Consider the following 27,671-nt stretch of genomic DNA (forward strand, 5'->3'; position numbering starts at 1 on the left):
TAGAAGCCATGCACACAAGGGTGATGAGTTTGGATAAACACAGTTATAATGGCGATGCTACACAAAATTGCATGATAAATATTATTTCAGTTTAATGTGCACGCTACTGGCAGGTAGACGTACCAAATATGTACATGTGTAGGCTTCAGAGACACATGATGGGATAGGTGAAATGTAAGAAGACATGTTGGGTTGTGTTTCACACAGGTTTTACGTTAATAGATTACAAATACAGTTTCTTTACAAGAAGGTTTTACGTTACAGACATTTTACGTTAATAGGTTTTCACGCCACAGATTTTACGCTAACAGGTTCTCACGTTAACAGCTCTCACAATAGGCTCACGTCAATAGTGTCTACCATAGAGTGGTGGGTTTTATGCCTACACACATGGGAACACATTTGTAAGCACACACACAAACAGAGAAAGACATGATGGACACATGACACACACACACACACACAAAATACATTATGACAACAGACACAACAACAAAATGACAAATAACAAATAACAAAGCATATGAAAGACAGAAGTAGAATACAGAATGATAGTAGATGGTATATTATACGATTAATAAGACATTTACAATATTTTAAAATGAGGGATAATACATGTTAATATAAGGAGTGACTTACTACTATAAAACTTATATATACATAAGCTGAAAATATAGCAGATAATAATGAAATAAATAATGGATTTCACACACACACACATATAAACGACACACAAAAAATATACACACACACACACACACACACACACACACACACACACACACGTAGACTAGTGAAATACATTAAACACTGGTATAATGAAGCTATGAGTAAGTCTAAAAGGTAGAGAGGAACCTACCAAGTGAATCGAGAACTGAATCTGAGAGAGAGGATAAGAAAAATATGAATGAATATAAACAGGTAAATTGTATCTGAAATTGTGTACATATGTTCTAAAGGTGTACAGAGACGCTTGTAGATTGTGCGACTCTGAAGCAAAGTGAATTATATTTGATTCAGAAGAAACAACAAGAGATTAAATAAACATCAAGATAGAAATAGATGTGAAATATGAACGATAGTAATACAATGAGTCAAAGGAAACATACAGGGTGAGGTGATGGGTATACACACACACCTGAGACGAAGGGGTGGTGACGGGAGAGAGGGGACAGGGAGGGGAGGGGAGACAGGGAGGAGGGGAGAGGGGGGGGAGGGGAGAGAGAGAGGGGAGGAGGGGAGACAGGAGGAGGAGGGAGACAGGAGGAGGGGAGGGGGAGAGGGGAGGGAGACAGGGAGGAGGGGAGAGGGGGGAGAGGGGAGGAGACAGGAGGAGAGAGAGGAGGAGGGAGACAGGGAGGGGAGGAGACAGGGAGAGGGAGAGGGGGAGGAGACAGGAGAGAGGAGGAGGACAAGGAGGAGGAGACAGGGGAGGAGGAGAGGGGGAGGAGACAGGAGGAGAGAGAGGGAGAGGGGAGGGAGACAGGAGGAGAGAGAGGAGAGGAGACAGGAGGAGGAGGAGACAGGAGGAGGAGGCAGGAGGGGGGAGGAGGACAGGAGAGAGAGGAGGAGGGAGAGGGGGCAGAGGGGGAGGAGACAGGAGGAGAGAGAGGAGGAGGGAGACAGGAGGAGAGAGAGGAGGAGGACAGGGAGGGGAGGGGAGACAGGGAGGAGGGGAGAGGGGGAGGGCAGGAGGAGAGAGGGGGAGAGGGGGGAGGGACAGGGAGGAGAGAGAGGAGGAGGAGACAGGGAGAGAGAGAGGGGGAGGGGAGGAGACAGGAGAGAGAGGAGGAGGGGAGACAGGAGAGAGAGAGGGAGGAGGGGGAGAGGGGAGGGAGACAGGGAGGAGAGAGAGGAGGAGGAGAGGGGAGGGGGAGGGAGACAGGGAGGAGAGAGGGAGAGGAGACAGGGGAGGAGAGAGGGAGGAGGAGACAGGAGGGGGAGGGAGACAGGAGGAGGGAGAGGAGGAGGAGACAGGAGGAGGAGAGGGGGCAGAGGGGGGAGGAGACAGGAGGAGAGAGAGGAGGAGGAGACAGGAGGAGAGAGGAGACAGGAGGAGGAGAGGGGGCAGAGGGAGGGAGACAGGGAGGAGGAGAGGGGAGGAGGAGGAGGGAGAGGGGAGGGAGACAGGAGGAGAGAGGGAGACAGGGAGGGGAGGACAGGAGGAGGGAGAGGGGGGGAGGAGACAGGGAGGGGGGGGAGGGGGAGAGGGGAGGGACAGGGAGGAGAGAGGGAGGAGGAGACAGGGAGGGGGGAGGGAGACAGGGAGGGAGGGAGAGGGGGAGAGGGGAGGGAGACAGGGAGGAGAGAGGGAGGAGGGAGACAGGGGGAGGGAGACAGGGAGGAGGGGAGAGGGGGAGAGGAGAGGAGACAGGAGAGGGAGAGGGGGGGTAGAGGGAGGAGACAGGAGGAGGGAGAGGAGGAGGAGACAGGAGGGGGAGGGAGACAGGAGGAGGAGGTAGAGGGGAGGGAGACAGGAGAGGGAGAGGAGGAGAGACAGGAGGGGAGAGGAGGGAGGAGACAGGGAGGGAGGAGACAGAGGAGGAGGAGGAGGAGACAGGAGGGGGAGGAGACAGGAGGAGGAGAGGGAGGGGGGAGGAGACAGAGGAGAGGAGGAGGGACAGGAGGATGGAGGAGGAGGAGGAGAGAGGAGGGAGGGGGGAGAGAGGAGGGAGACAGGAGGGGAGGAGACAGGAGGAGGGAGAGGGGGGAGAGGGGAGAGGGGGAGAGGGACAGGAGGAGGAGACAGGGAGGGGGAGGGGAGACAGGGAGGAGGAGGGGGGGAGGGGAGGGGGGAGGAGGGGAGACAGGGAGGAGGAGACAGGAGGGGGGAGGGGGGGGAGGGGAGGGGAGACAGGGAGGAGGGAGAGGGGAGGGGAGGGGAGAGGAGGGGAGAGGGGGAGAGGAGGAGGAGGGAGAGGGGTAGAGGGAGGAGACAGGAAGAGAGAGAGGAGGAGGGAGGAAGGAGGGGGGAGGAGACAGGAGGAGGGAGAGGGGGAGGAGGAGACAGGAGGAGAGAGAGGAGGAGGAGGAGGGAGGAGACAGGAGGAGGGAGAGGGGGCAGAGGGGAGGACAGGAGGAGAGAGAGGAGAGGAGACAGGAGGAGGAGACAGGAGGAGGGGAGAGGGGGGCAGAGGGGGAGGAGACAGAGGGGACAGGGAGTGTGAGGGAGACAGGAGGGAGGGGAGAGGGGGCAGAGGGGGAGGAGACAGGAGGAGAGAGGGAGAGGGGAGGGGAGGGAGAGACAGGGAGGGGGGAGGAGACAGGAGGAGGGAGGGGGGAGGAGGGAGGAGGGAGAGGGGAGGAGGGGAGACAGGAGGGGGGAGGAGACAGGAGAGGGAGAGGGGGGAGGGGAGGGAGGGAGGGGAGAGAGAGAGGGAGGAGGAGACAGGAGGGGGGAGGGACAGGGAGGGAGAGGGGGGAGAGGGGAGGAGACAGGGAGGAGAGAGAGGGAGGAGGAGACAGGGAGGGGAGGAGACAGAGGAGGGGAGAGGGGGGGAGGGGAGGGAGACAGGGAGGAGAGAGAGGAGGAGGGGACAGGGAGGGGGAGGGAGACAGGAGAGGAGAGGGGGCAGAGGAGGAGACAGGAGGAGAGGAGGAGGGACAGGGAGGAGGACAGGAGGAGGAGGAGGAGGACAGGAGGAGGAGAGGGGGAGAGGGGGAGACAGGAGGAGGGTGAGGGGGAGGAGGGGGGAAGAGAGAAGGAGGAGGAGACAGGAGGAGGGAGGAGGGAAGGGAGAGGAGAGGGGAGGAGACAGGAGGGGGGAGAGGGAGGAGGGAGACAGGAGGGGGAGGAGACAGGGGAGGAGGGAGGAGGGGGAGAGGGGACAGGGGAGGAGAGAGGAGGAGGGAGACAGGGGAGGGGAGAGGGGGGAGGGGGAGGGAGGAGGGAGAGGAGGGGACAGGGAGGGGAGGGAGACAGGAGGAGGGGAGGGGAGACAGGGAGGGAGAGAGAGGGAGAGAGACAGGGGGAGGACAGGAGGAGGGAGAGGGGGGTAGAGGGGGAGGAGACAGGAGGAGAGAGAGGGAGGAGGGAGACAGGGAGGGGGGAGGAGACAGGGAGGAGGGAGAGGGGGAGAGGGGGAGGAGACAGGAGGAGGAGGGAGGAGGGAGACAGGAGGAGGAGACAGGAGGAGAGAGAGGAGACAGGAGGAGGAGAGGAGGTGGAGACAGGAGGGGGGAGGGAGACAGGAGGAGGGAGAGGGGGGAGACAGGGAGGAGGGAGAGAGGAGACAGGAGGGAGAGAGGAGACAGGGAAGAGAGGGAGGGAGGAGGAGACAGGGAGGGGAGGGAGACAGGGAGGAGGGAGAGGAGGAGGGACAGGAGGGGAGGAGACAGGGAGGAGGGGAGAGGGAGGAGGGAGACAGGGAGGAGAGAGGGAGACAGGGGAGGGGGGGGAGAGGGGGGGGGGGGGAGGGGAGACAGGGAGGAGGGAGAGGGGGTGAGGGGGAGGGGAAGACAGGAGGAGGAGAGAGGGAGGAGGAGACAGGGGAGAGGGAGGAGGAGACAGGGAGGAGAGAGAGACAGGGAGGGGGGGGAGAGGGGGAGAGGGGGGGAGGAGACAGGAGGAGGAGAGGGAGGAGGAGACAGGGAGGAGGAGACAGGAGAGAGGGAGAGGGGGGAGAGGAGGGACAGAGAGGAGGAGACAGGAGGAGGAGACAGGAGGAGGAGACAGGAGGAGGAGGAGGGCAGAGGAGGGAGGAGGAGGAGGAGACAGGAGGGGGAGGAGACAGGAGGAGGAGACAGAGAGGAGGGAGAGGGGGAGAGGGGGAGGGAGAGGAGGAGAGAGAGGGAGGAGGAGACAGGGAGGGGGGAGGGGAGACAGGAGGGGGGAGGAGACAGGAGGAGGGGAGAGGGGGGAGAGGGGGAGGGAGACAGGGGAGGAGAGAGAGGGAGGAGGGGAGACAGGGAGGGGGAGGGAGACAGGAGGAGGAGGGGAGAGGGGAGGGACAGGGAGGAGAGAGAGGGAGAGGGAGAGGGGGGGAGGGGGAGGGGAGACAGGAGGGGGGAGAGGGAGGAGGGAGACAGGGAGGAGGGAGAGGGGGAGAGGGGGAGGGACAGGAGGAGAGAGGGAGGAGGAGAGGGAGGGAGGAGACAGGGAGGAGGAGAGGGGGTAGAGGGGGAGGAGACAGGGAGGAGAGAGAGGAGGAGGAGAGGGGGGGAGAGGAGGAGACAGGAGGGGAGAGGAGGAGGAGACAGGAGGAGGAGACAGGAGGAGAGAGGGGGAGAGAGGAGGAGACAGGAGGAGGAGACAGGAGGGGAGGAGACAGGAGGAGGGAGGGGGAGGGAGACAGGAGGAGGGAGAGGGGGCAGAGGGGAGGAGACAGGAGGGGGAGGGGAGGAGGAAGGGACAGGGAGGGGGAGGAGACAGGGAGGAGGGGAGAGGGGGAGGGGAGGGACAGGGGAGGAGGGGAGAGGGAGAGGGAGACAGGAGGGGGAGGGAGACAGGGAGGAGGGGGGAGGGGAGGGGAGAGACAGGGGAGGGGAGAGGGGGAGAGGGGAGGAGACAGGGAGAGGGGAGAGAGGAGGAGGGAGACAGGGAGGAGGGAGACAGGAGGAGGAAGGGGAGGAGGAGAAGGAGGAGGGAGAGGGGGGGAGAGGGGGAGGGAGACAGGAGGAGGGGGAAGAGGGGGGAGGGGGACAGAGGAGGGGAGGAGGGACAGGAGGAGGGGAGGGAGAGGAGGGGACAGAGGAGGTGGGAGGGGACAGAGGAGGTGGAGGGGACAGGAGGGAGGTGGAGGAGACAGAGGGAGGTGGAGGGGGACAGGAGGAGGGGGGGGAGGAGGAGGACAGGAGGAGGGGTGGAGGAGACAGGAGGAGGGGGTGGAGGGGACGAGGAGGGGTGGGGGGGGACAGAGGAGGGGTGGGGGGGACAGGAGGGAGGGGGTGGAGGGGACAGGAGGAGGGGGTGGAGGGAGACAGAGGAGGGGGAGGAGGTGACGAGGGAGAGGAGGGGAGGATGAGGAGGGAGGAGAGGAGAGAGGGAGGGCAGGGAGGAGGGGGACAGGAGGAGGGGTGGAGGAGACAGGAGGAGGGGGTGGAGGGGACAGGAGGGGTGGAGGGGACAGGAGGAGGGGTGGGAGGAGACAGAGTGAGGGGTGGAGGGGACAGGAGGAGGGAGAGGGGAGAAGGATGAGGGGTGGAGGACAGGAGAAAGTGGAGGGAGAGGAGTGAGAGGAGGGGTGAGGAGAGGGAGGGGATGGGGATGGGGAGAGGGGATGAGGGATGAGGATGAATGGAGGATGAGGAGTGAGGAGAGGAGACAGAGGGGAGGAGATGAGGATGGTGGATGAGAGATGAGAGATGAGTGATGGAGGGAGACAGAGGAGGTGGGAGACAGATGGGAGGAAGGGAGGTGGAGGGGGAGGGGACAAGGAGGAGGGGGGACAGGAGGTGGAGGGGAGACAGAGGAGGGGTGGAGGGGAGAGGAGGAGGGAGAGAGGAGGGGTGGAGGAGGAGACAAGTGAGGAGGGAGGACAGGAGGGAGGAGTGGAGGTGACAGGAGGAGAGGAGGGACAGGAGTGAGGGTGTGAGTGAGGGGGAGGAAGACAGGTGGAGGACAGAGGAGGGGGTGGAGGAGACATGATGGTGTGGGATGGAGACATGATGAGGAGGTGAGACAGAGGGAGATGGACAGAGGAGGAGAGAGGGAGGTGAGGGGACAGGAGTGAAGGGGAGTGGAGGAGAAGGAGGAGACAGGAGGGAGGGGAGACAGGAGGAGGTGGGAGGGAGTGAAGGTGGGAGGGGAGACAGGAGGAGGGGTGGAGGAGACAGAGGAGGGGGATGAGGGAGACAGGAGTGAGGGGTGGAGGACAGAGGAGGGAGGGGGAGTGGAGGAGGGGAGGAGGAAGAGGAGGAGTGGAGGAGACAGGAGTGGGGAGGGAGACAGGATGAGTGTGTGGGGAGGGGTGATGGAGACATGATGAGTATGATGAGGAGATGATGTATGAGCAGGAGATGGGATGGGACAAGGAGGGGACAGGAGGAGGAGGGAGGGAGGTGGAGGGGGACAGGAGTGAGGGGGTGGAGGGAGACAGGAGGGGGGTGGGAGGGAGACAGGGGAGGGGTGGAGGGGACAGGTGAGTGTGGGGAGGAGGGGGTGGAGGAGACAGGAGGAGGAGGAGGACAGGAGGAGGTGGAGGGGACAGGAGGAGGGGGTGGAGGGGACAGGAGGAGGGGTGGAGAGACAGGAGGAGGGGTGGAGGGGACAGAGAGGAGGAGGAGCAGGAGATGAGGATGAGATGGGAGGGTAGGAGGAGGAGGGAGGAGACAGAGGAGGTGGAGTGATGACAGGAGGGGGTGGAGGAGGGGGGACAGGAGGAGGGAGGGGGACAGAGTGAGGGGAGGGGGGGGACAGAGTGAGGGGTGAGGACAGGAGGAGGGGAGGGAGGACAGGGGAGGTGGGAGGAGACAGGAGGAGGGATGAGGAGACAGGAGGAGGGGGAGGAGGACAGAGGGAGGGGTGGAGGGGGACAGGAGTGAGGGTGGAGGGGACAGGAGGAGGGGTGGAGGAGACAGGAGGAGGGGGTGGAGGGGACAGAGGAGGGGGTGGAGGACAGGAGTGGAGGGTGGAGGACAGGAGGAGGGGAAGTGGAGGAGACAGTGATGAGGGGAGCAGATTGGGAGGAGGGTGGATTGGGAGAGATGGGATGAGGGGAAGGGGTGGGGGACAGAGGAGGGATGGAGTGGGAGAGGAGACGTGAGTGTGGGATGAGGGGACAGGATGAGGGGGGAGGGACAGAGGGAGGACAGGAGGAGGGGTGGGAGGGGACAGAGGAGGGGGAGGAGGACAGGAGGAGGAGTGGAGGGGGACAGGAGGAGGGGTGGAGGAGACAGAGTGAGGGGATGGAGGAGACAGGAGTGAGGGGTGGAGGAGACAGGAGGAGGGGGTGGAGGGGACAGGAGGAGGGGTGGAGGACAGGAGTGAGGGGTGGAGGACAGGATGAGTGGAGGAGGGCAGGAGTGGTGAGGCATGGACAGATGAGGAGGAGGTGGAGGGGACAGATGAGGTGGAGGACAGGAGGAGGGGGGAGGGGACAGGAAGGGAGGGGAGGCAGAGGTGGAGGGGACAGGAGGAGGGGTGGAGGGGGACAGAGGAGGTGGAGGACAGGAGGAGGGAGGAAAGAGTGAGGGGAGGAGGGGGGGTGGAGGGGACAGGAGGAGGGGAGGAACAGAGGAGGTGGAGGAGACAGGAGGAGGGGGAAGGAGGAGGAGTGGAGGGGTGGAGGGGGGTGGAGGGGGACAGAGTGAGGGGGAGGGAGGATGAGGGAGGGAGTGGAGTGGGACAGGAGAGGGGTGAGGAGGGGAGAGAGAGGAGGGGGGTGGAGGAGAAGTATGGGGTGTGGAGGAGACAGGGAGGGTGTGGAGGTGGTGTATAGTGGAACACTGAGTGCACCAATGTCAATGAGTGAGAAAGTTCTGTTTTAACAAGAAAATAAATAGACAGTTAATAACACAGATGATGAGATGATGTATGTATAATATGAATGTTGACTGTGACTGGAGGATGGGAGTGACGAGATGCTACTGATTGAGGAAACAGGAGAGGCAGGACGTTGGTACAGCACTTGTCGCGTATAAGAACTAGATGGTGGCGACACGGTGTTAACACTGTGCTAAGGCTCAGCTTTTAGCAACATGACCACCACAGCCCATACTACTAAACAAATGTGTGTGTGTGTGTGTGTGTGTGTGAGTAAACACGGGAGAGACAAGGAGAAAGATGAAAGATGGATGGTGAGGAAGAAGGAGGAGAAGAAGGGATGGGAGGAGAAGAAGGAGAGGGATGGGAGGAGAAGAAGGAGAGGGGATGGTGGGAGGAGAAGAAGGGAGAGGGAGAGGAGGAGAAGAAGGGAGAGATGGTGGAGAGAAGAAGGGAGGGGATGGGGAGAAGGGAGAGGGATGGGAGGAGAAGAAGGGAGAGGGATGGTGGAGGAGAAGGAGAGGATGGTGGGGGGAGAAGAAGGAGAGGGATGGTGGTGGGAGAAGAAGGGAGAGGATGGTGGGGAGGAGAAGGGAGAGGGATGGTGGAGGAGAAGAAGGAGGATGGTGGGGAGGGAGAGGGGATGGTGGAGGAGGAAGAAGGGAGAGGGGATGGTGGAGGAGAAGAAGGGAGAGGATGGTGGAGGAGGAAGAGAGGGGATGGTGGGAGGGAGAAGAAGGGAGAGGATGTGGTGGGAGGAAGAGGAAGGAGATGGTGGGAGGAGAAGGAAGGGAGAGGGGATGGTGGGAGGAGAAGAAGGGAGAGGATGGTGGAGGAGAAGAAGGAGAGGATGTGGTGGAGGAGAAGAAGGGAGGGGATGTGGAGGAGAAGAAGGGAGAGGGGATGGTGGAGGAGAAGAAGGAGAGGGATGGTGGAGGAGAAGAAGGGGAGAGATGGTGGAGAGAAGAAGGAGAGGGATGGTGGGGAGAAGGAGAGGGGATGGTGGAGGAGAAGAAGGAGAGGGAGTGGAGGAAGAGGGGAGGTGGATGCTAGGGATGTTATTGGGATGTAAGATGTTTGAAACAAGGGAAGGGGGAGAGAGGGAGGGGGAGGGGGCTGCAAATGTACTGTAAGAGAAGGGGGATGGGTAGGGGTGATAAGTATTAGGAAGGGAAGGAGGAGGTAGTGATAAACGTACCATAACGGGGGGGGGTTGATGGGGTTGTTTGTGTACAGGGTTACTGTAGCAGTAGTGAGGCGGCGGCGTGTGGCCATGGTTACCCGGTGAGTTAGTATTTTTTCGCGACTGTACTGTATTGTAGCCCGACCTCTGCCGCGACTCATACATGATGCATGATTTAATGACTGGTAGTTGTTCCTTCCTCCAGTGTAGTGTGGGTCAAGATAAAAGAATCGTGACGCCTGTGGCACTAGAGAGAGGGGGGGGGTCCTACATAGCAGTATTTAGAACGTACTATACCTCTCTCTCTCTCTCTATTTTATAACCAGAAATATAGGTTAGGTTATTTTGGCTAGGTAGTGGTGGAGGTGTGGGAAGTGGAGGAGTGTGTACTGTAGTTATTCGTAACGTGTTTTGGTACTGGCTGTCGCACTTTTCACACGGGTGTGTGTAATAATAATAATAAACGGTTTATTAATAGAGTTGCAGCCGGTGGCTGAAAATATACAAACTTACATGCGATTTAGACATATTAATATACGTTAAATACATTTACAGGGCTGTACAGTACATAAATCAGGAGTTGTTTATAATTTTAACAATAGATGGGATGGTGCTATTCTTATATCTATCAGTGCGGGCTCTTACGGGTTGAATTTTGTTGTAGTGGCGCACTGCACGAGGTGGGCGGGTGACTGCCGGTGGCAGAAGGTGGCGATGACGAGGATGGTGTGTGTGTGTGTGTGTGTGTGTGTGTGTGTGTGTGTGTGTGTGTGTGTGTGTGTGTGTGTGTGTGTGTGTGTGTGTGTAAGGTTCTCAAGTGGGAGTGCCACCTACCACTATACTGTCAGCCATCTGCATCATCACCAACACCACCACACCCAACACCATCATTAATAACTACAACACCATCACTACGACACTACCACACCAACATCACACACCAACACACCACACCAACACTACCACACCAACACCACCACACCAACACCATCACACCAAACCAACACCATCACTACCACACCAACACCACCACACCAACACTACCACACCAACACCACCACACTACCACAATCACACCACACCACACCATCACCTACCACACCAAACACCACACACAACCACACCAACACCACACCACCACACCACCACACCAACACCATACCACACACCACACACCACACACCAACACCACCACACCAACACCACACCACCACACCATCACACACCACACTACCCCACCACACCATCACACCACACCAACATCACCACCATCACTACCACACCACACACCACACCATCACCACCATACCAACACCACCACAACAATCACACTACCACACCATCACTACCACACCAACATCACCACACCATCACTACCACACCACACATCACCACACCAACACCATCACTACCATAACCAACACTACCACACACCATCACCACACAACACCATCACCATACCACACCATCACTACCCCACACCAACACCATCACTCACCACACCAACACCTACCACACCAACACTACCACACCAACACCATCACTACCACACCATCACCACCATACCAACACCACCACACCAATACCATCACTACCACACCATCACTACCACACCAACATCACCACACCATCACTACCACACCAACATCACCACACCAACACCATCACTACCACACCATCACTACCATACCAACACCACCACACCAATAACATCACTACCACACCATCACTACCACACCATCACTACCACACCAACATCACCACACCAACATCACCACACCAACACACACCACACCACACATACCACACCAACACCACATCACACCAACACCATCACCTACCACACCAACACCACACACATCACTCACCACACACACAACACACACACATACCACACCAACACACACCACACCACACCAACACCATCACACCAACACCATCACACCAACACCAACACTACCACACCATCACTACCACACCAACACCATCACACCAACACCATCACACCAACACCATCACACCAACACCATCACTACCACACCAACACTACCACACCATCACTACCACACCAACACCATCACACCAACACCATCACTACCACACCAACACTACCACACCATCACTACCACACCATCACTACCACACCAAAATCACATTGAAACCGTCTCGTCCCCAACACACACACACACACACACACACACACTACCTACCACTTAGAGGAGCCCCTTGAGGTGCTTACCACTTCCACTTGTGACCGATACTCAAACCTCACCCTTGGAATTCCTTGACTACTCACACCACCATCAGTTTGTGTGTTTTTAATTACGACTTGGAAGACGAGAAAGCAGAAATACCCCGAAGGCGGCGATGAAAGAAGGGGAAGGACGACCATATACCTTGTACTGTATTTGGTTACAGAGAGTCACTTAGGCGTTGTATACATAAGACTTGGGCAGAGGGAGAGTAGCAGTGTTTCTTGGCCACAGTCTATGTGTATGGGGCAAGTTGGTCCACGTTGATACCGGCAGCGTTTGTGATAGCCTGAAGCATAAGGCTTCTCGACAGACAGCCCAGCCCAGCCCAGCTCTTCAGGAGGTAATACCCGATAAGGCGGCGATTTTCACTGTGAGAGAGAGATTGTGCTGCCAAGATAAGGTCACCCACATACCTTTATTGTTTTTATTTGTGATGAGGATTGAATTAGGGTCAGTAGAGGTGAAGGGGGCACATTGGTGGCGGCAGTAATGTGTTGGAAGCTGCGGTGTGGTCTGGGTGAGGGGAATGTAGGGGTGGGTGCCAAGGAGGCTTGGAAGGGCAAGGGTGGAGGGAGTGTGCATGCGTAGGAGGATTGGGTGGGGGTGTTAGAGACGAGAGGGTGTGGCTACTGTGGCAAGATGTGAACAGTGTGGCGTGTGACCAGCCAGGGGTCACACACACACATATACACACACACACACACCCACCCACCAGATTAATATACCATCAACACACCTTCGGTAAACATTGTTCCTTGTGGTGTCACAAAAAAGAACGGAATACCAGTAAATAAATATGTCACTTAAGAATCTCCATTTTATTAATATGGGTAAAAAAATTTAGTGTCATAATGATCAAAATGGAAATGGAAGTTATTAGTGTTGTAAGTGTAGGGCCCTCAGCCTGTGTACACTCGGTACAAAACTATCTTTATAATTGGTGTGCGAACCAAAATGACACCACGAAGGTTTTTTGATAAAGGCCCATAAGGCGTACGGTTATTCGCCAATCATAGTGTAATGAACTAATTTTACATTTTTAATGAAATAACTTGATTGGGCCTTCCATAATAGGTAGGAAATGTATTTACATTCACACCTACCAACACTAACGAGACAACACGATTGTTCAGTTCCAAATTCATCGGACCCTTCCTGAAAGATACTTTTTAACCGAGTATATATATATATATATATATATATATATATATATATATATATATATATATATATATATATATATATATATTATATATATATATATAACCACAAGGAAAGAAGAAAACACGAAGGTGTAATTCACATCTTCAGGGTGAGTACAGACTAGAGAGAGAAATACAAACCAAGGTGTATATATACAGAGGAGGGTGAGACCAGGTCCACAATGGTCAGGTATTAGGTAATGACTAATTTTAAATAGCACACAACGGTTGGTGGTCAGGTCAGAGGTCAGATTCGGCCTTCTCACCTGGTTACAATTTTGTAATTAAGAAGATTTGTAAACAGGTGAGAAGGCTGGGTCATTACTCAATACCTGACCATTGTGACCTTGGTCTCACCTCCTCTGTATATATACACCTTGGTTTGTATTTTCTAGTCTGTACCCCTGAAGATGTGAATTAAGAAAGGGAATTTTTTTTCTGGTTATATATATATATATATTATATATATATATATATATATATATATATATATATATATATATATATATATATATATATATATATATATATATATATATATATATATATATATATATATATATATATATATATATATATATATATATATATATATATATATATATAACCGGTCGGAATTTACTGGACTTTAATTTCTCACTTGACTTGGGGTTTATTAGATGGTAATTGCAGTGGAAGCGCCCCTTTGAGAGAAATCCCGAACCAGGACAAGAACACTTAAATTTACTAAACAAAATGACTTGTCCGTGACCCGTGGAAGGATAGCGTCTGTGACTGGGATGAATGAGACACAGTAAAATTTAGACACTTATATTCCCTCCAACACTACAGACACAAAGAAATAATGGTACACCAATATGCTCACCTCTTAACCTGAACTTAAAATACTACTCTGGGGAATAAAAGTTATACATGATGTTGAAATTATTAGAACCTCAGGCAATGCCTCATTAGAGGACAATAAGTTTAAAGTATTAAGAAATGTTGCTTGCACACATGAACCAGGCCTTAAGGGCTTTCAACAAAATATCAATCACTGAGAAAATGGTATTAAAAAAATAAGAAATTAATAACTACAATGAATAGGCCTTAAGGGCACTCAACAAAATGATATCCAGCACTGAGAAAATGGTATAAAAAATAGAACTTATTAACTCCACCCTGAGTAGGCCTTCAGGGCACTCAACAAAATTATATTACCCCAACAGATGCACACCTCCTAACCAAACTTAAACACTACTTCAAACAAAGGTTATTCCTGAGACTGAGATTATAAAGAAATAAAATGCACACAGCATACATTAGTAACTGAAAAAATAGTATTAAACACACAAAAAATATTGTCACTATTATTAAGAAGTTAGGAGTCCACCAATACCGTGAACCATGCTTCTAACCTAACACATAGATTCCACCTGCACTGTAGTTAAGGCACAACCAACAGTCACCGTAGTTAAGGCCCAAATCAGCCTTTTTCGACCTTGGAAATGTACTTCTAAGTTCCATTGACTTTTGGTCCCAGTGTGTGACCCTGTATCACTCAGCTGGCTTACTTTTACCCCAGTACATTCATGAAACGAAGGGAGTGAGCCACTCAGCTTGTACAGTTGAGAGAAGCTAGCTTCCTGTTAGTAAAAGGTTACTAAGCTGCTGAAGATATGTGGTATTGGAGCCGAGGTAGAGGAGAGTTGATGACCCAAACGATCGTCAGTCAGGTGGGCACTAGACAGCTGGGTCACTCAACTTCACCATACCAACAGGTGGCTCAAACCCAGGTCAGTGGACGGTCATACAGCTCGCTTCACCACTGTGTGTCCCATGCCGCCAGTGGACGTTATCTGCTTGGGGCCTACAGAACCCTGAAAAACCCTGGCTGTTAGCTATTGTCTCAAATCACCGTTTGTTCTTACCGCCCTATCAAGCTTTGTCTATTGAATAAACTTAATTGTTAATACTGATGTTAAAAAACGAAGGAACCAGGTCACGCGATCCGCTTCCTGGTACAGCACAGAGGTGGTCTGCCTTTCACAGCTCCCAGCCACGCTGTTTCACTGGTTCACGCTTTCCAGGAGTGACTTATTTACCAGACGATTAACAGCTTAATTAGGACGTACGCAACATTTTAGACTGGGAAACGATCTATAATTATTTCCAATAATAGTCCTGTAACTTCATGAATCACATCATATTCGGCAAATTACATTTATTATCATATAGGCCTAGTTCCACAAACTCACGCTATGCGAGAGCACGGTTCTCAGGCGACCTTGAACTCAGTTTCCAATGGCACGGCGTTTGAAATATACTGAAATTTCTGAATATTATATATATATATATATATATATATATATATATATATATATATATATATATATATATATATACACCGTCAGTACAGAATTAGTGCCCTGAGAAGTGCGGTAATCGTTCGTGTGTGTGGTTTAGCTGAGTGTTTAGTGTGGAGGTGTGTATATTTGTGATGTGGTATGAATCTTTATAAGGTATTGTGTGGTGGTATGGTGTATATTTTAGGTGCATAGCTTGTGTGTGTGTCTGTCTGTTTCTGTGTACATTGAATTATTATCCTAGAGAGATAGGGGCTGCCCTCAGTAACACACACACACACACACGCACACATATACCCGCACCTCCACAAAACTAGGCGAACTAATTATGTAATAGGATCACATAAATTAGGGTGTATATTGTCATAACTGTTGCATCATGTATTGGGGGTGTGGCATGTGGGGGAGGAGGAGCAGGTAGACCATGTGGGGAGGGGAGCAGTGTAGACCAGGGAGGTGGGGGAGCAGGTAGACCATGTGGGAGGAGGAGCAGGACCATGGGGAGGGGGGGAAGTGGGGGACTGTGGGGTGGCAGGGGACCTGTGGGAGGGGAGAGTTATGGGACCATGTGGGAGGAGGAGCAGGTAGACCATGTGGGAGGAGCAGGTAGACCATGGGGAGGGGAGGAGTAGGACCATGGGAGGGGAGTTGTAGACCAAGTGGGAGGAGGAGTTATGTATACCTGGGGGGGAGGGGAGAGTTATGTGGAGACCATGGGGAGGAGTTATGTAGACCAGTGTGTGGGAGGGGGAGCAGACTAAGGGAGAGGAGCAGGTGGAGACCATGGGAGGAGCAGGTAGACCATGTGGGAGGAGGAGCAGACCATGGGGAGGGGAGCAGGTAGACCAGTGTGGGAGGAGGAGCAGGGGAGACCATGCGGGGAGGGGAGTTAGAGACTGCGTGGGAGGGCATGTAGACCATGGTGGGAGGAGGAGCAGAGACCATGTGAGGAGGTTATGAGACCATGGGAGGAGGGAGTTATGTAGACCATGTGGGAGGGGGAGTTATGTAGACCATGGGAGGAGGAGCAGGTAGACCATGGGAGAGGAGCAGGAGACCATGTGGAGGGGAGCAGGTAGACCATGTGGGAGGAGGGAGCAGGTAGACCATGGAGGGGAGCAGGTAGACCATGCGGGAGGGGAGTTATGTAGACTATGTGGGGAGGGGGAGCAGGAGACCAGGTGGGAGGGGGAGCAGGAGACCAGTGTGGGGAGGGGGAGTTATGTAGACCAGGGAGGAGGGAGCAGGTAGACCATGTGGGAGGAGGGAGCAGGGGACTATGTGAGAGGGGAGCGTGGTAGACCATGGGGGAGAGGGGAAGGTGAGACCATGTGAGAGGGGGGTAAGCAGGTGGGGACCATGTGAGAGGGGAGGTGGGCAGGTAGACCATGTGGAGAGAGAGGGGAGGTGTTATGTAGACCATGTGGGAGGGGGGGAGTTATGTAGACCATGTGAGAGAGGGGGGTGTTGGTAGACCATGTGGGAGAGGGGGGGTATGCAGACCATGTGGGAGGGGAGCAGGAGACCAGTGGGAGGGGGAGTATGTAGACCATGTGAGAGAGGGGGGGGTGGCAGTGACCATGGGAGAATTGGAGAGAGGGGGCTGGTAGACCATGTAGGAGGGGGAGTAAGCAGGTAGACCATGTGAGAGAGAGGGGAGGTGTTGTGTAGACCATGTGGGAGGAGTTATGTAGACCATGTGAGAGAGGGGGGGTGTTATGTGACCAGTGCGGGGAGAGGGGGGTATGCAGACCATGGGAGGGGGGAGTTATGTAGACCATGTGGGAGGGGAGTAAGGTAGACCATGGAGAGAGGGGGGGGTGTTAGGGTAGACCATGTGAGAATTGGGGAGAGAGGGGGGGAGGTAGACCATGTAGGAGGGGGGGGAGGTTATGTAGACCATGTGAGAGAGAAGGGAGGTGTTGTAGACCATGTGGGAGGAGCAGGTAGACCATGTGAGAGAGGGGGGGTGTTATGTGGACCATGTGGGAGAGGGGGGGAGGTGTTGTGCAGACCATGTGGAGGAGGGGGAGGTGTTAAGGTAGACCATGAGAGAGAGGGGAGGTTATGGGACCATGGGGAGAGGGGTGTAGACCATGCGGGAGAGGGGGGGTGTTATGTAGACCATGCGGGAGAGGGGGGGTAGTGTAGACCATGTGAGAGAGGGGAGGTGTGTTATGTAAACCATGTGGGGAGGGGGGAGTAGACCATGTGGGGGGGAGCAGGAACCTGGTGTGAGAGGGGTGTTGGTGTAGACCATGGGGAGAGGGGGGGGAGCAGGACCATGGTGGAGGGGGAGTAGACCATGTGGGAGGGGAGTTATGTAGACCATGCGGGGTGGGGGGAGTGTAGACCATGGAGGGGAGCAGGTAAGACCATGTGAGAGGGGGGTAAGGTGAACCATGTGGGAGAGGGGGGTTAGGGACCATGTAGGAGGGGGGGTAAGGTAGACCATGGGGTGGGGGAGTTATGTAGACCATGGGAGGGGGAGTTATGTAAGACCATGTGAGAGGGGTGTTATGTGAGACCATGTGAGAGGGGGTTGTGTAGACCATGTAGAGGGGGAGTGTGTAGACCATGGGAGAGGGGGTGTTATGTAGACCAAGTGGGAGAGGGTGGTTGTGGTCGACCATGTAGGAGGGGAGCAGTGTAGACCATGTGGGAGAGGGGGGTAAGTATGTAGACCAAGTGGGAGAGGGGGGTTTATGTGAACCATGTGAGAGGGGGAGTGTTATGTAGACCATGCGGGAGAGGGGGGGGGTTATGTAGACCATGCGGGAGAGGGGGGGGTTATGTAGACCATGTGGGAGGGGTAAGAGGGGGTGATTGTATCAGTATTGGAGGTTATGTCCATAATGTGATATGATCTGTATCGGTTTATTATTTTTATGGAAGATAAACAATGTCATGAATACAATAATATTACAATATGAAGACCGACAAGATGGCAGGCAGGCAGCTGAGCATAACTAGGCAGGATCCAAAACTCTTACATGTGTATTTAGGTGAGCTCCTCAGTGGTAACATCATCACAGTAATGTCTTACACAAATTGGACCACCACGTGTAGTCTGGCCACACAGGCGTCGCGCGCACCACTTAGTTTGGATGGATGTCCGTGCTTGGCGGATCTTTCACATTATAGGCGCGCGACACTATCATGATTTGTCTGTTGATCCACCAGTCATCCGCTTCCTGTTGTAACTGTGTTCGTGCAGTGTTGGTCCGTGCAGGCCTGGCATTATAGATACAGTACTCTCCGCGCTCGGTGTTTGTTTCCACACACCAGTAGGAGAAGATCTGTATAGTGTGTAAGTGTATAGTAGCTACACTCTGAGTGACCCCCAGTAGTGTATTAACTATAAAGTGTATGTGTTAATACAAGTGGTTTTGTGGTAGTGATATTGTAGTGTACAAAATCGTAATATATTACGAGGAGGCAAGCTTGTTATACAGTATACATCCTTGAACCTATGACTTAGTTGTTGTGGAATCGAAAGCTTCGGTTTGTCCTTTGTCTTGATGATGATATATATTACTGGTTCGACTTGAAGGGAACTCCGTCAAGATTAAAAATGTGTGGAGGCGCCTGGGAGAGACGTATGTAGGGAAGAGAGCCCAGCTGTGCCCAGGTGAGGGGGAGGCGACAACAGTGATGACCTGTGAACTGAGTAGTAAAACCTTGGTGTTGACACAGGGGTGAGGACCATTGTTTGAACTTCATTACAAGGTTAACCATTAAAGACTTGGTATAGTGATGAAGGGGAGGAAGGTGAACATATTAGATGTTCAAGTGTTTATTTTTCATCCATAACCAACGTAGGTGTTGCTGGCGGCCCATGTTAATAGTTGGGTCACGTCAAGGTCACAACACACGGATGCCTCTCCAGGAACCTCTGTGTTGGGGATACAGTGGATGACATAATCATCAGTTCAGGATTGATCGGCTGGTACAGTGATAATGAACCTCATAAGCTGCACATGATATCTTACTTACAATGTCGTACAGGAAAGACTGCCAGGTGTCTCCTGCGTTGTGGAAGGGGAGCCTCTTGCAGACTATTGCTACACCGGTATAAGTGACCTTGGGGCCAGTTCTGAACAATTCAAGCATGAGACGCACTTTATACCGGGGAGGGGGAGGGCTTGCGTATGTGTGGTAAACTTTTTGTGTGTGTGTCTCAAGGTGAGGTGTACAATATATAACTTTACCATTTCTCTCATTAGCTTTTACTTAACATGTCAGTAGGCACAGTTTATATCCTATGATGGTATTAGTGATTTTTACAGGAGGGATTATTTCTTATTAAGGATCTGTTGTGCTGCCTTTTGTTTACATGTTGACTCTAGTTTATTATTATTAGGCTTAGGATAATTATGCATTTGCATGTGCATATGCAAATGCATATTTAAGCCATTTTTGAGCTAAAGTGCATATTCATAATTTTTTGTTTTGTAAGGCATATATTTGGAAAATTCCAAAATATTATAAAACATTCTTCAACCTCAAGGGTCAAAAAATTCGCGAGCATACAAGCGACGCTGGGGCAGAAATTACTGATATTTGAAATATAAATATCCATTTTATTGCACTAATACAAAATTGAAAATGCGCCATTTTGTTTTAGCGTCATAATATCCAAAAGGAACATACTTAAGTGACGTTTATATAGGTCAACATTAGGCTGTGGTTAGCTAGGCCGTGATTGGCTGGTCATTGGACATGAACTGTACGTGATGGGTTCGTGTTCAGCCAGGCAGGGTATAGATGCACGGGCTCCACCAGTTCCCTCCTGACACTCTTTTGTTCTCCTATTTTCTTAAAAGGAATATTTTTTCAGTATTGTTTATTTAATTACTTTGTCAGTATATTGTTTTTTGTATTTAATCCTTCTTTAAAATATCCTACTTCGGCGACATCCTGTCTGGTAAAGTAAATTTACTGAGAAAATGTACAGAAAAGGACTTATTAACTTAGTAGTTTTTATTTATTAACCTATTTTAAAGTGCATATTTAAGTGCATATTTTCTCAGTTTTTACTGCATATTTGCATGCATATTTAGCGATTTTTAAGTGCATAATTATCCTAAACCTAATTATTATTATTAAAGTGTTGATTGTTTAGCGATTTTCTCCCCACCTTTGTTAATACAATACCCCTGTTCCCTGCATAATGACCAATGTAATGTTCTTCAGATAAAAATATGAATCAGTCGCCTTAAAAATACTGAAAGGAAAAGAAATAGGAATGTATCAATGTGCCTTCCTTAGCAGCCAATAAGTTAATAAGAATTATAATGGTTGCTGAGGACGCCTGAAGTGTGTGTGGAGCCAAGTTAATACGACATACAGCACATAACGGAGGAAACTGTACTGTGGGTATCATGCTCATCTCTTTCGGAGCAAATTTTTCCGGGGATATAATTGGCTGAGTGAACGTTTCTCTCACCCAGTCATTGTGTGCAAAGTATGTCCTTGAATTAACAATAGCTAACATAATAACTGTGTTGCCAAGTCTATGAAAAATAAATAAATAAAAACTCGGATTAGCTGAATAGACACCGTAGCTTATTTAAGTGTGAATATTAACCACCCAGCCCAACACCAGGTAGCGTTGGGGTGGTTAATGTTCAGGTGATGAAAAAGTTTGTCCTAGAACACACACACACGGGTACAGTAGAGAGTCAGAGACATGTGTTGTGTAATAAAATGTCACCTGGTGCATACTTATAAGGTCAGACCCCTCCTTCCTCCCCTACTTGTCCCCATCACCAACGTTCTGCTTCCCCCTTCCTGTTCTCCCTCCTTCCTGTTCTTCCTCCTTCCTGTTCTTTCCCCTTCCTATTCTTCCCTCTTCCTATTCTTCCCTCCTTCCTGTTCTTCCCTTTTCCTGTTCACCCCTCCCTGTTCTTCATTCCTTCCTGTTCCCCCCCTTCTTCCTGTTCCCCCCTCCTTCCTGTTCTCCCTCCTTCCTGTTCTCCCTCTTTCACCACCACCTCCTTCAGCTCCTTCACTCCCTCACTTAAGTGTCAACAGAGGGTCTTGTCTCATCACTTGCCAAATATCCCGTTGTAGGACGATTTGATGTGTGCGTCGCCTTACCTCACAAGAACGGCTACATGTAACAGAGGGAGAGGTCTTTAGCAGAGAGAGAGAGTTTGGTGACTTGTGGGACCTCTACCAGCACCTCCTGACCAGCCACGATATTGTCCTGATGACTCCTCGGGGTTGTGGTGTGTGGTTCAGCTCAGGAGGGTCATGGTCTGTGGACGAGTGAAGGGTTGAGATGTGTGGTCTGACTGTGTACCGGGAAGGGTCCGTCAATGACTGTGTTTTATAAGCAGTACAATATGATTAAAATTTGTGTTTTATATGAGTGTACTAACCAACTATTGTTTGTTTGTATTTGTAGGTGTAGTGTGGCTGAGACGCAGACCATGCCGAGGCTAAGATAACTACGTCATCCATCACGCGGGGTGAGTGTTAGAGGTCTCATGCTTTATTGCTTACTGCTTTGTAAAATATACTGTACTCTAATGTACTGTATGCTGGACAGTATCCTGAATCACAGAGGGTCGTAACTACTGTGTATAGTTATACTGATTCACGTTATCAATAATAGTCATTTTAATTCTGTGGGTCATCAGTCGCCTGTACTTTATTTAGCCATATTCTGAATAACATAATACTCTATACTGTACTGTACTTTTAGCTTAATACTAGATAATAGAAATACTTGGTTATTGATATTGAAAAGTTTGCGTAACTGGGATGTGAATAATTCATCTGTACTTAGCCAGGACCTGAGACACAGAGGCTGGCGTGAAGTGAAAGGTTACCATTACTTATTCATTTGCTGTCCGTCAGCTTCCTTGAAACAGCAAGAGACTTACAGTTGGTTTTAACATGTTCAGTCTTCTTCCTCAACTGATAGATGCAGTACGAGTTGTGTCACCTGTACAAAACCTTCTTTGAGAAAAAATAGCACTAGTTAAAAATGAACTACTGTACCTGTACTGTACGAGCTCTTTGATTAGTGAGAAGATTAATAATAATAATAATAATAAAAATAATTAACGGTTTATTGAAAAAATTCTGCAGCCCGATGGCTGAAAATATACATTGGACATAAATGACTTATTACATACATTGGTGGTTTAACAAAAGCCTTCATTAGAGAAAGGTAAAGGAACATACAGTGAACATGCAGATTAATGTAGGTGTTGAACAGCAAACTCGTAGTGTAGTAACTCCCTCCCATATGGTGTTAGGAGGAACTCACGTGGTGTAGTAGTTCCCTCAGATGGTGTTATGAGGGGCCTCACGTGGTGTAGTAATTCCCTCACAGATGGTGTGATGAGGGACTTGACGTGGTGTAGTAATTACCTCACAGATGGTGTTATGAGGGGCCTCACGTGGTGTAGTAATTCCCTCACTGATGGTGTGATGAGGGACTTGACGTGGTGTAGTAATTCCCTCACATATGGTGTTATGAGGGACATGTGGTGTAGTAATTCCCTCACAGATGGTGTGATGAGGGACTTGACGTGGTGTAGTAATTCCCTCACATATGGTGTTATGAGGGACATGTGGTGTAGTAATTCCCTCACAGATGGTGTTATATGAGTGAGGTTTGGTCTTTGGCCTTCCTATCGTAGACGGATTAACACATCGCTGGTTGTTGTTGGGTCTCACGGGCCGTTATCACTGGGTACCTGGGACCTCACTGTGTGAAGGTTAACTTGGGTACGACTGTTACTGTTGAGTTGTTCTCACTGACTTAAGCACTGTTCACCACTGTTCACCTCTGTTTAACACTGGTTCCGTTCCTTTCCTAAATGAAATTGTAACTTCTGGCGAGAACTTGTTGATATTCCGGTGGGGAGGAGGGTTCAGGGGAGGGGGTTGGTATGGGCCAACTTAACAGTTGACCTGGCTGCTCCGACAGGAGCGCCAGGTACGTCTTGACCCTTCGGTGGTCAAGGATGTACTGTGCTGTGCTGTACTGTACTGTACTGTACTGTACTGTACTGTACTGTACTGTACAGCTGGTTCATGTTGTAACAAATACTGTACAGTATAAATTAGCTTGGAGAGGTACCGTATATACTGCACCATGACCACCTGTGTGAGAGGAGAGTTACACAAGTGTCATGTGTTGAGAGACAACACTGAACTATTAATGTTATAAGTGAGGGATTTATGTATACTGTATTTTGGCTGACAGAAGGAAGTTTTAGATGGTGTACTGTAGGTAAGTTTTCTTCCTTCCCTCTACCTCTCCTCTCTCCTTTCCTACTGCTCCTCTCTTCCTTTCTACCCCCTTTCTCTCCATCCCCCTACCCCAGCCATCTTCTCTCTCCCCCCTCCCTACCCTCTTCTCCCTCCCCCTCCCCTCTTCTCCCCCTCCCTCTTCTCCCTCCCCTCCCCTCTTCTCCCTCCCCCTCCCCCTCTTCTTCCTCCCCTCCCCTCTTCTCCCCTCCCCTCCTTCCTTCTCCTCCCCTCTCCTTCCCTCTCCCTCCCCTCCTTCCTTCTCCTCCCTCCCCCCCTCTTCTCCCTCCCTCCCTCTTCTCCTCCCCTCTCTTCTCTCCCTCCCCTCCTCCTTCTCATCCCTCCCTTCTCCCTTCCCTCCTCCTTCTCCTCTCCTCTCCTCCCCCTCCTCTCTTCTCCTCCCCCTCCTCCTCTTCTCCACCCTCCACCCTAGCTCCGGCCTATTTCTCCTCCCCTGCCTCCTTACCCCCTCTCACCCCCCATCCAAGCCTCCTTCTCCCTCCTTTCCCCCTCCCTCCTTCCCCCCCTCCCTCCTTTCCCCCCTCCCTCCTTTCCTCCCTCCCTCCTTTACCCCCTCCTCTTTCCCCCTCCTCCTTCCCCCTCCTCCTTTCCCCCCTCCCTCCTTTCCCCCCTCCACTCCTCCCCCCCTCCCCTCCCCCCCTCCTTTTCCCCCCCTCCCTCCTTTCCCCCTCCCTCCTTTCCCCCCTCCCTCCTTTCCTCCCCTTCCCCCTCCTCCTTTCCCCCCCTCCCTCCTTTCCCCCCTCCTCCTTTCCCCCCTCCTCCTTTTCCCCCCCCCTTTCCCCTCCTTTCCCCCTCCCTCCTTTCCCCCCCTCCTCCTTTCCCCCTCCCTCCTTTCCCCCCTCCCTCCTTTCCCCTCCCATCGGAAAGGTTAATGTTTACGTATTAAAGAGAATAAGTGAGGTGTTTTACTCACATTCTCGGAGTCGTGAGGTTAGGTTAGGTTAGCGTCTTGGAACTTATAAAGTGACATTTGCGTTTCTCACTAATTCTTTTCCCATAGATTATTATCGGGTCATAAATACAAACTAATGTACAGGTCGTGTTGTTGGTTTACGTCACGATCTTTGATTTTTAAACATACTAAAATGTCAATGAATGGAAAAATATTGCATAAGTGGCATCCATTAGGGAGAGGAAATTCTGTATTTGTCTTTATTTTTTCTTTCAGTTTTAGTTTTTGAGCTAGGTCAAGGTATAGTTGCCTGACCAGATCTGAATCTGTCTTGCAAATTTTGTGATTGTATTTGGATGAAAGCTTGAGGGGCGGGGCGTATGTCTAACAGATATAGTATAACTGAAAAAAATGTTGTGTGTTAATTTATGGATAATCGTTGATAAGTCTCCAAGTGAAGGTTGTAAAACTGACCATATGTAGGTAGTGCGACTACTATACTGTACCAGGAAATTTACTTTTAAGATTTTAAGCTGCTTGTGTATGTGGCCACACCTGCAGATGGGATGTTCAGTAGCAGCGAATATTGCCAGGTTGTAGCACCGACCAAGCAGGCAATTATTGACCTGTCAAGACATAGTGCAGCTCTGGCGAGGAGCAGCAGCAGCAGGACATTCACTTATCTGGGCATTGATGATTGTTATATAATACTGTACAGTTATGAGAGAAGTGAATGGCAACTAACCATTTATACGTACAAGATCTTAGGTACCATAAAAAGATATTTATTGACTTAACATGGGGAAATAGGGTAAGGTTTATTTGAAAAATATCTACAGTACAGTGGTGTTAGCATAGGGTTCGGTATCCATTCCCCACCATGGTACACCATGTTTAGACCCTGTTGAAAAATTATTATAAGTTGAGGACTAAAGTGAAATATTTTTTGGAAGGCCGGGACACTGTCGGTCACATGAAGAAAATATAACCTGCCATCCTCATTTCTGTACTGTACACGGGTTTGTGTCACCCCCCCCCAGCTTCTCCCCTCTCCCCAAGATTCCCCATCCCCCCCCCACCCAAGCTCCCTCCCCCCCAAGCTCCCACTCCCCCCTTCTGTCCCACTCCCCCTATCCTCTTCCCTCTACCTGTTATTTAATATGTATATAGATACAGTATTGGGTAAATAAGAATTTGAGCGTAAATAACGTGTGACCAGCACTATCTCCTGACTTGATACTGTACTGTCGTGTTCTTAGATATGCACTGTAAAATCATGCCGTCTTTGTAACCTACTAAAAATTTGCTTATGAAATACCAATTTTTTTTAGTGATTTAGACTGTCCAGTTGGCAAAATGCTTATTCAGTTTTCATTAATTCCGAGGATATATTGTATTATAAATGTTCCTAACTTTTGCTGTGGAACTTCTGTTTTTAAATATGTATTTAACAGCAACTGATGGGTGATTATCTGATAGCATGAGGTCGTTCCAATCCTGTGACTGCCGATAAGGAACCTTTATCATACCAGTGTGGAGATAACGCAGCCACCAGTTGTACATAATACTGTATGTTGAAGCAGTACTCGGCTTACCTCCCTTTAGTGAACAATTAAGCATAAGTGTTGTGAGAAGCAAAGTTTATCAGTGTCATATATGTGTATTTATAAAGTACTGTACTGTACTCTTATTTATGACACAAAGGTGTTGATCTACGAAAACTTACTAAAAAAGAAAGAAAATTCCTTTTTGTGAGATTGGTACAAGAAAAGTGGTTGTACTGGAGGCCATTTTTCATTGTTCTTACACTAAGGAACTGTATGATTGAAAGTGTTACAGTATTTCCTTTGAATCTTGACACTGACAGTGATTTACTTCAGCCTGAATGATGTAAAGTACTGTATGGCAAATGTTAGCTGCAAAATTCAGGGTTACAAGATGAGACATTAATCATGCTGTGTGGTTTGAGGAACTTTTAAAGTACATATTTTTAATTATGTTATGCGTAACCCTTCTTTTAGTGTAGTGTAGTGTTCTCTGGTCACCATAGAGCCAGTACAGTACTAGTATCATAAGTTACTTCTAGACTAATCAAGTTATTCTGTTTTGAAGTTCAGTTGTGTTCAAATATTTAGTCACCATTGAAGAGTTGCTCAGCGTATGTGTCTAATACTTGTCCCTACATTTACTGTATGCTACTGTACAGTATATGAAGAAAACAACAGGCTTATGTAACAGCATTTGTGTTGAATTAAGGTGATTACACTTCATATTCAGTAGAGCATTCCCTCTAGACATTCATATGATTGTTATTAGCACCAATAAGATAATTATTAACACATTATTCATATAGACTGTACTTTACAGGGTGTCAAACCATTTCAACTTTGAATCATTATGAATAATGGATAAAAACATATATTTTAATGAGATTTGTTTTATTGAAAAGAGCTTGACCTAAAGTTTATGTTCACTCACTATTATTCCACTTCAATATGAGCTGCTCCCTTTTTCTGCATTAGATTTTGTGATCCCACTCGGAAGATATGTTTATTCAAAGTTGTGCTGTAAAGGTTTTGTGCGGACACCTTCCACAGTGCAGCATATGTCTTATTGTACAGTACAGTACTTGTTCTTGTCCATTTGTGCTTACATAGTTAACTCTGTGCTTACATAATTAACTCTGTGCTTACATAAAGTTAACTCCATCTTACCCAGGCTTGTGTGTAGGATTATGCAGGACATTTAAAGTTTGTAAACTTCTTTATATGAATTCTTATACCTGTACTGTACTGTTTTAGATATTTAGATATTCCAAGCAATTCACACTTGTTTTTGTTTTTTTAATTCAAGATAGAAGTTGCCTGTGTCATGCACTTACCATTGATTAGATCTCCAGTAGTTAATTTTCTTCTTGTTTATACTGTGTGATGTTAGGCAGCATGGGCCATGACTTGAAAGAAACAACATCACCAGGAATAAGGCTGAAAGTGAGAAGCATCTGGAGGAAAGGTGCGATGTAGTACTGTACTGTATTGTATTGACTTCTTCCACTCATTATATGTACAATATTTTTACTC

At 50.4% G+C, this 27,671-nt stretch overlaps 1 protein-coding gene across 8 annotated transcripts in view; it reads left to right on the forward strand.

Moving 5' to 3' along the window:
- LOC121860623 (beta-1,4-mannosyltransferase egh-like) overlaps positions 1–27,671 on the forward strand; it is a 58,624-nt gene that overhangs the window by 16,855 nt on the left and 14,098 nt on the right. The window contains exons 1-2 of one of the 8 annotated variants that reach the window (XM_042357871.1): positions 18,609–18,717; positions 21,820–21,883. Coding sequence is in view for 5 of the 8 variants with exons in the window: in XM_042357866.1 (XP_042213800.1) it covers positions 27,534–27,603 (70 nt within the window). In the remaining 3 variants the exon portion in view is untranslated. Of the gene's footprint in view, positions 1–18,608; positions 18,718–21,819; positions 21,884–26,135; positions 26,219–26,282; positions 26,572–26,619; positions 26,848–27,528; positions 27,604–27,671 lie in introns of those variants that run through there. The other 7 variants (XM_042357866.1, XM_042357865.1, XM_042357868.1 and 4 more) reach the window with 7 other exon arrangements.

This window comes from Homarus americanus, unplaced genomic scaffold, assembly GCF_018991925.1.
Source record: "Homarus americanus isolate GMGI-L3 unplaced genomic scaffold, GMGI_Hamer_2.0 scaffold11150, whole genome shotgun sequence".
NCBI classification, from domain to species: domain Eukaryota; kingdom Metazoa; phylum Arthropoda; class Malacostraca; order Decapoda; family Nephropidae; genus Homarus; species Homarus americanus.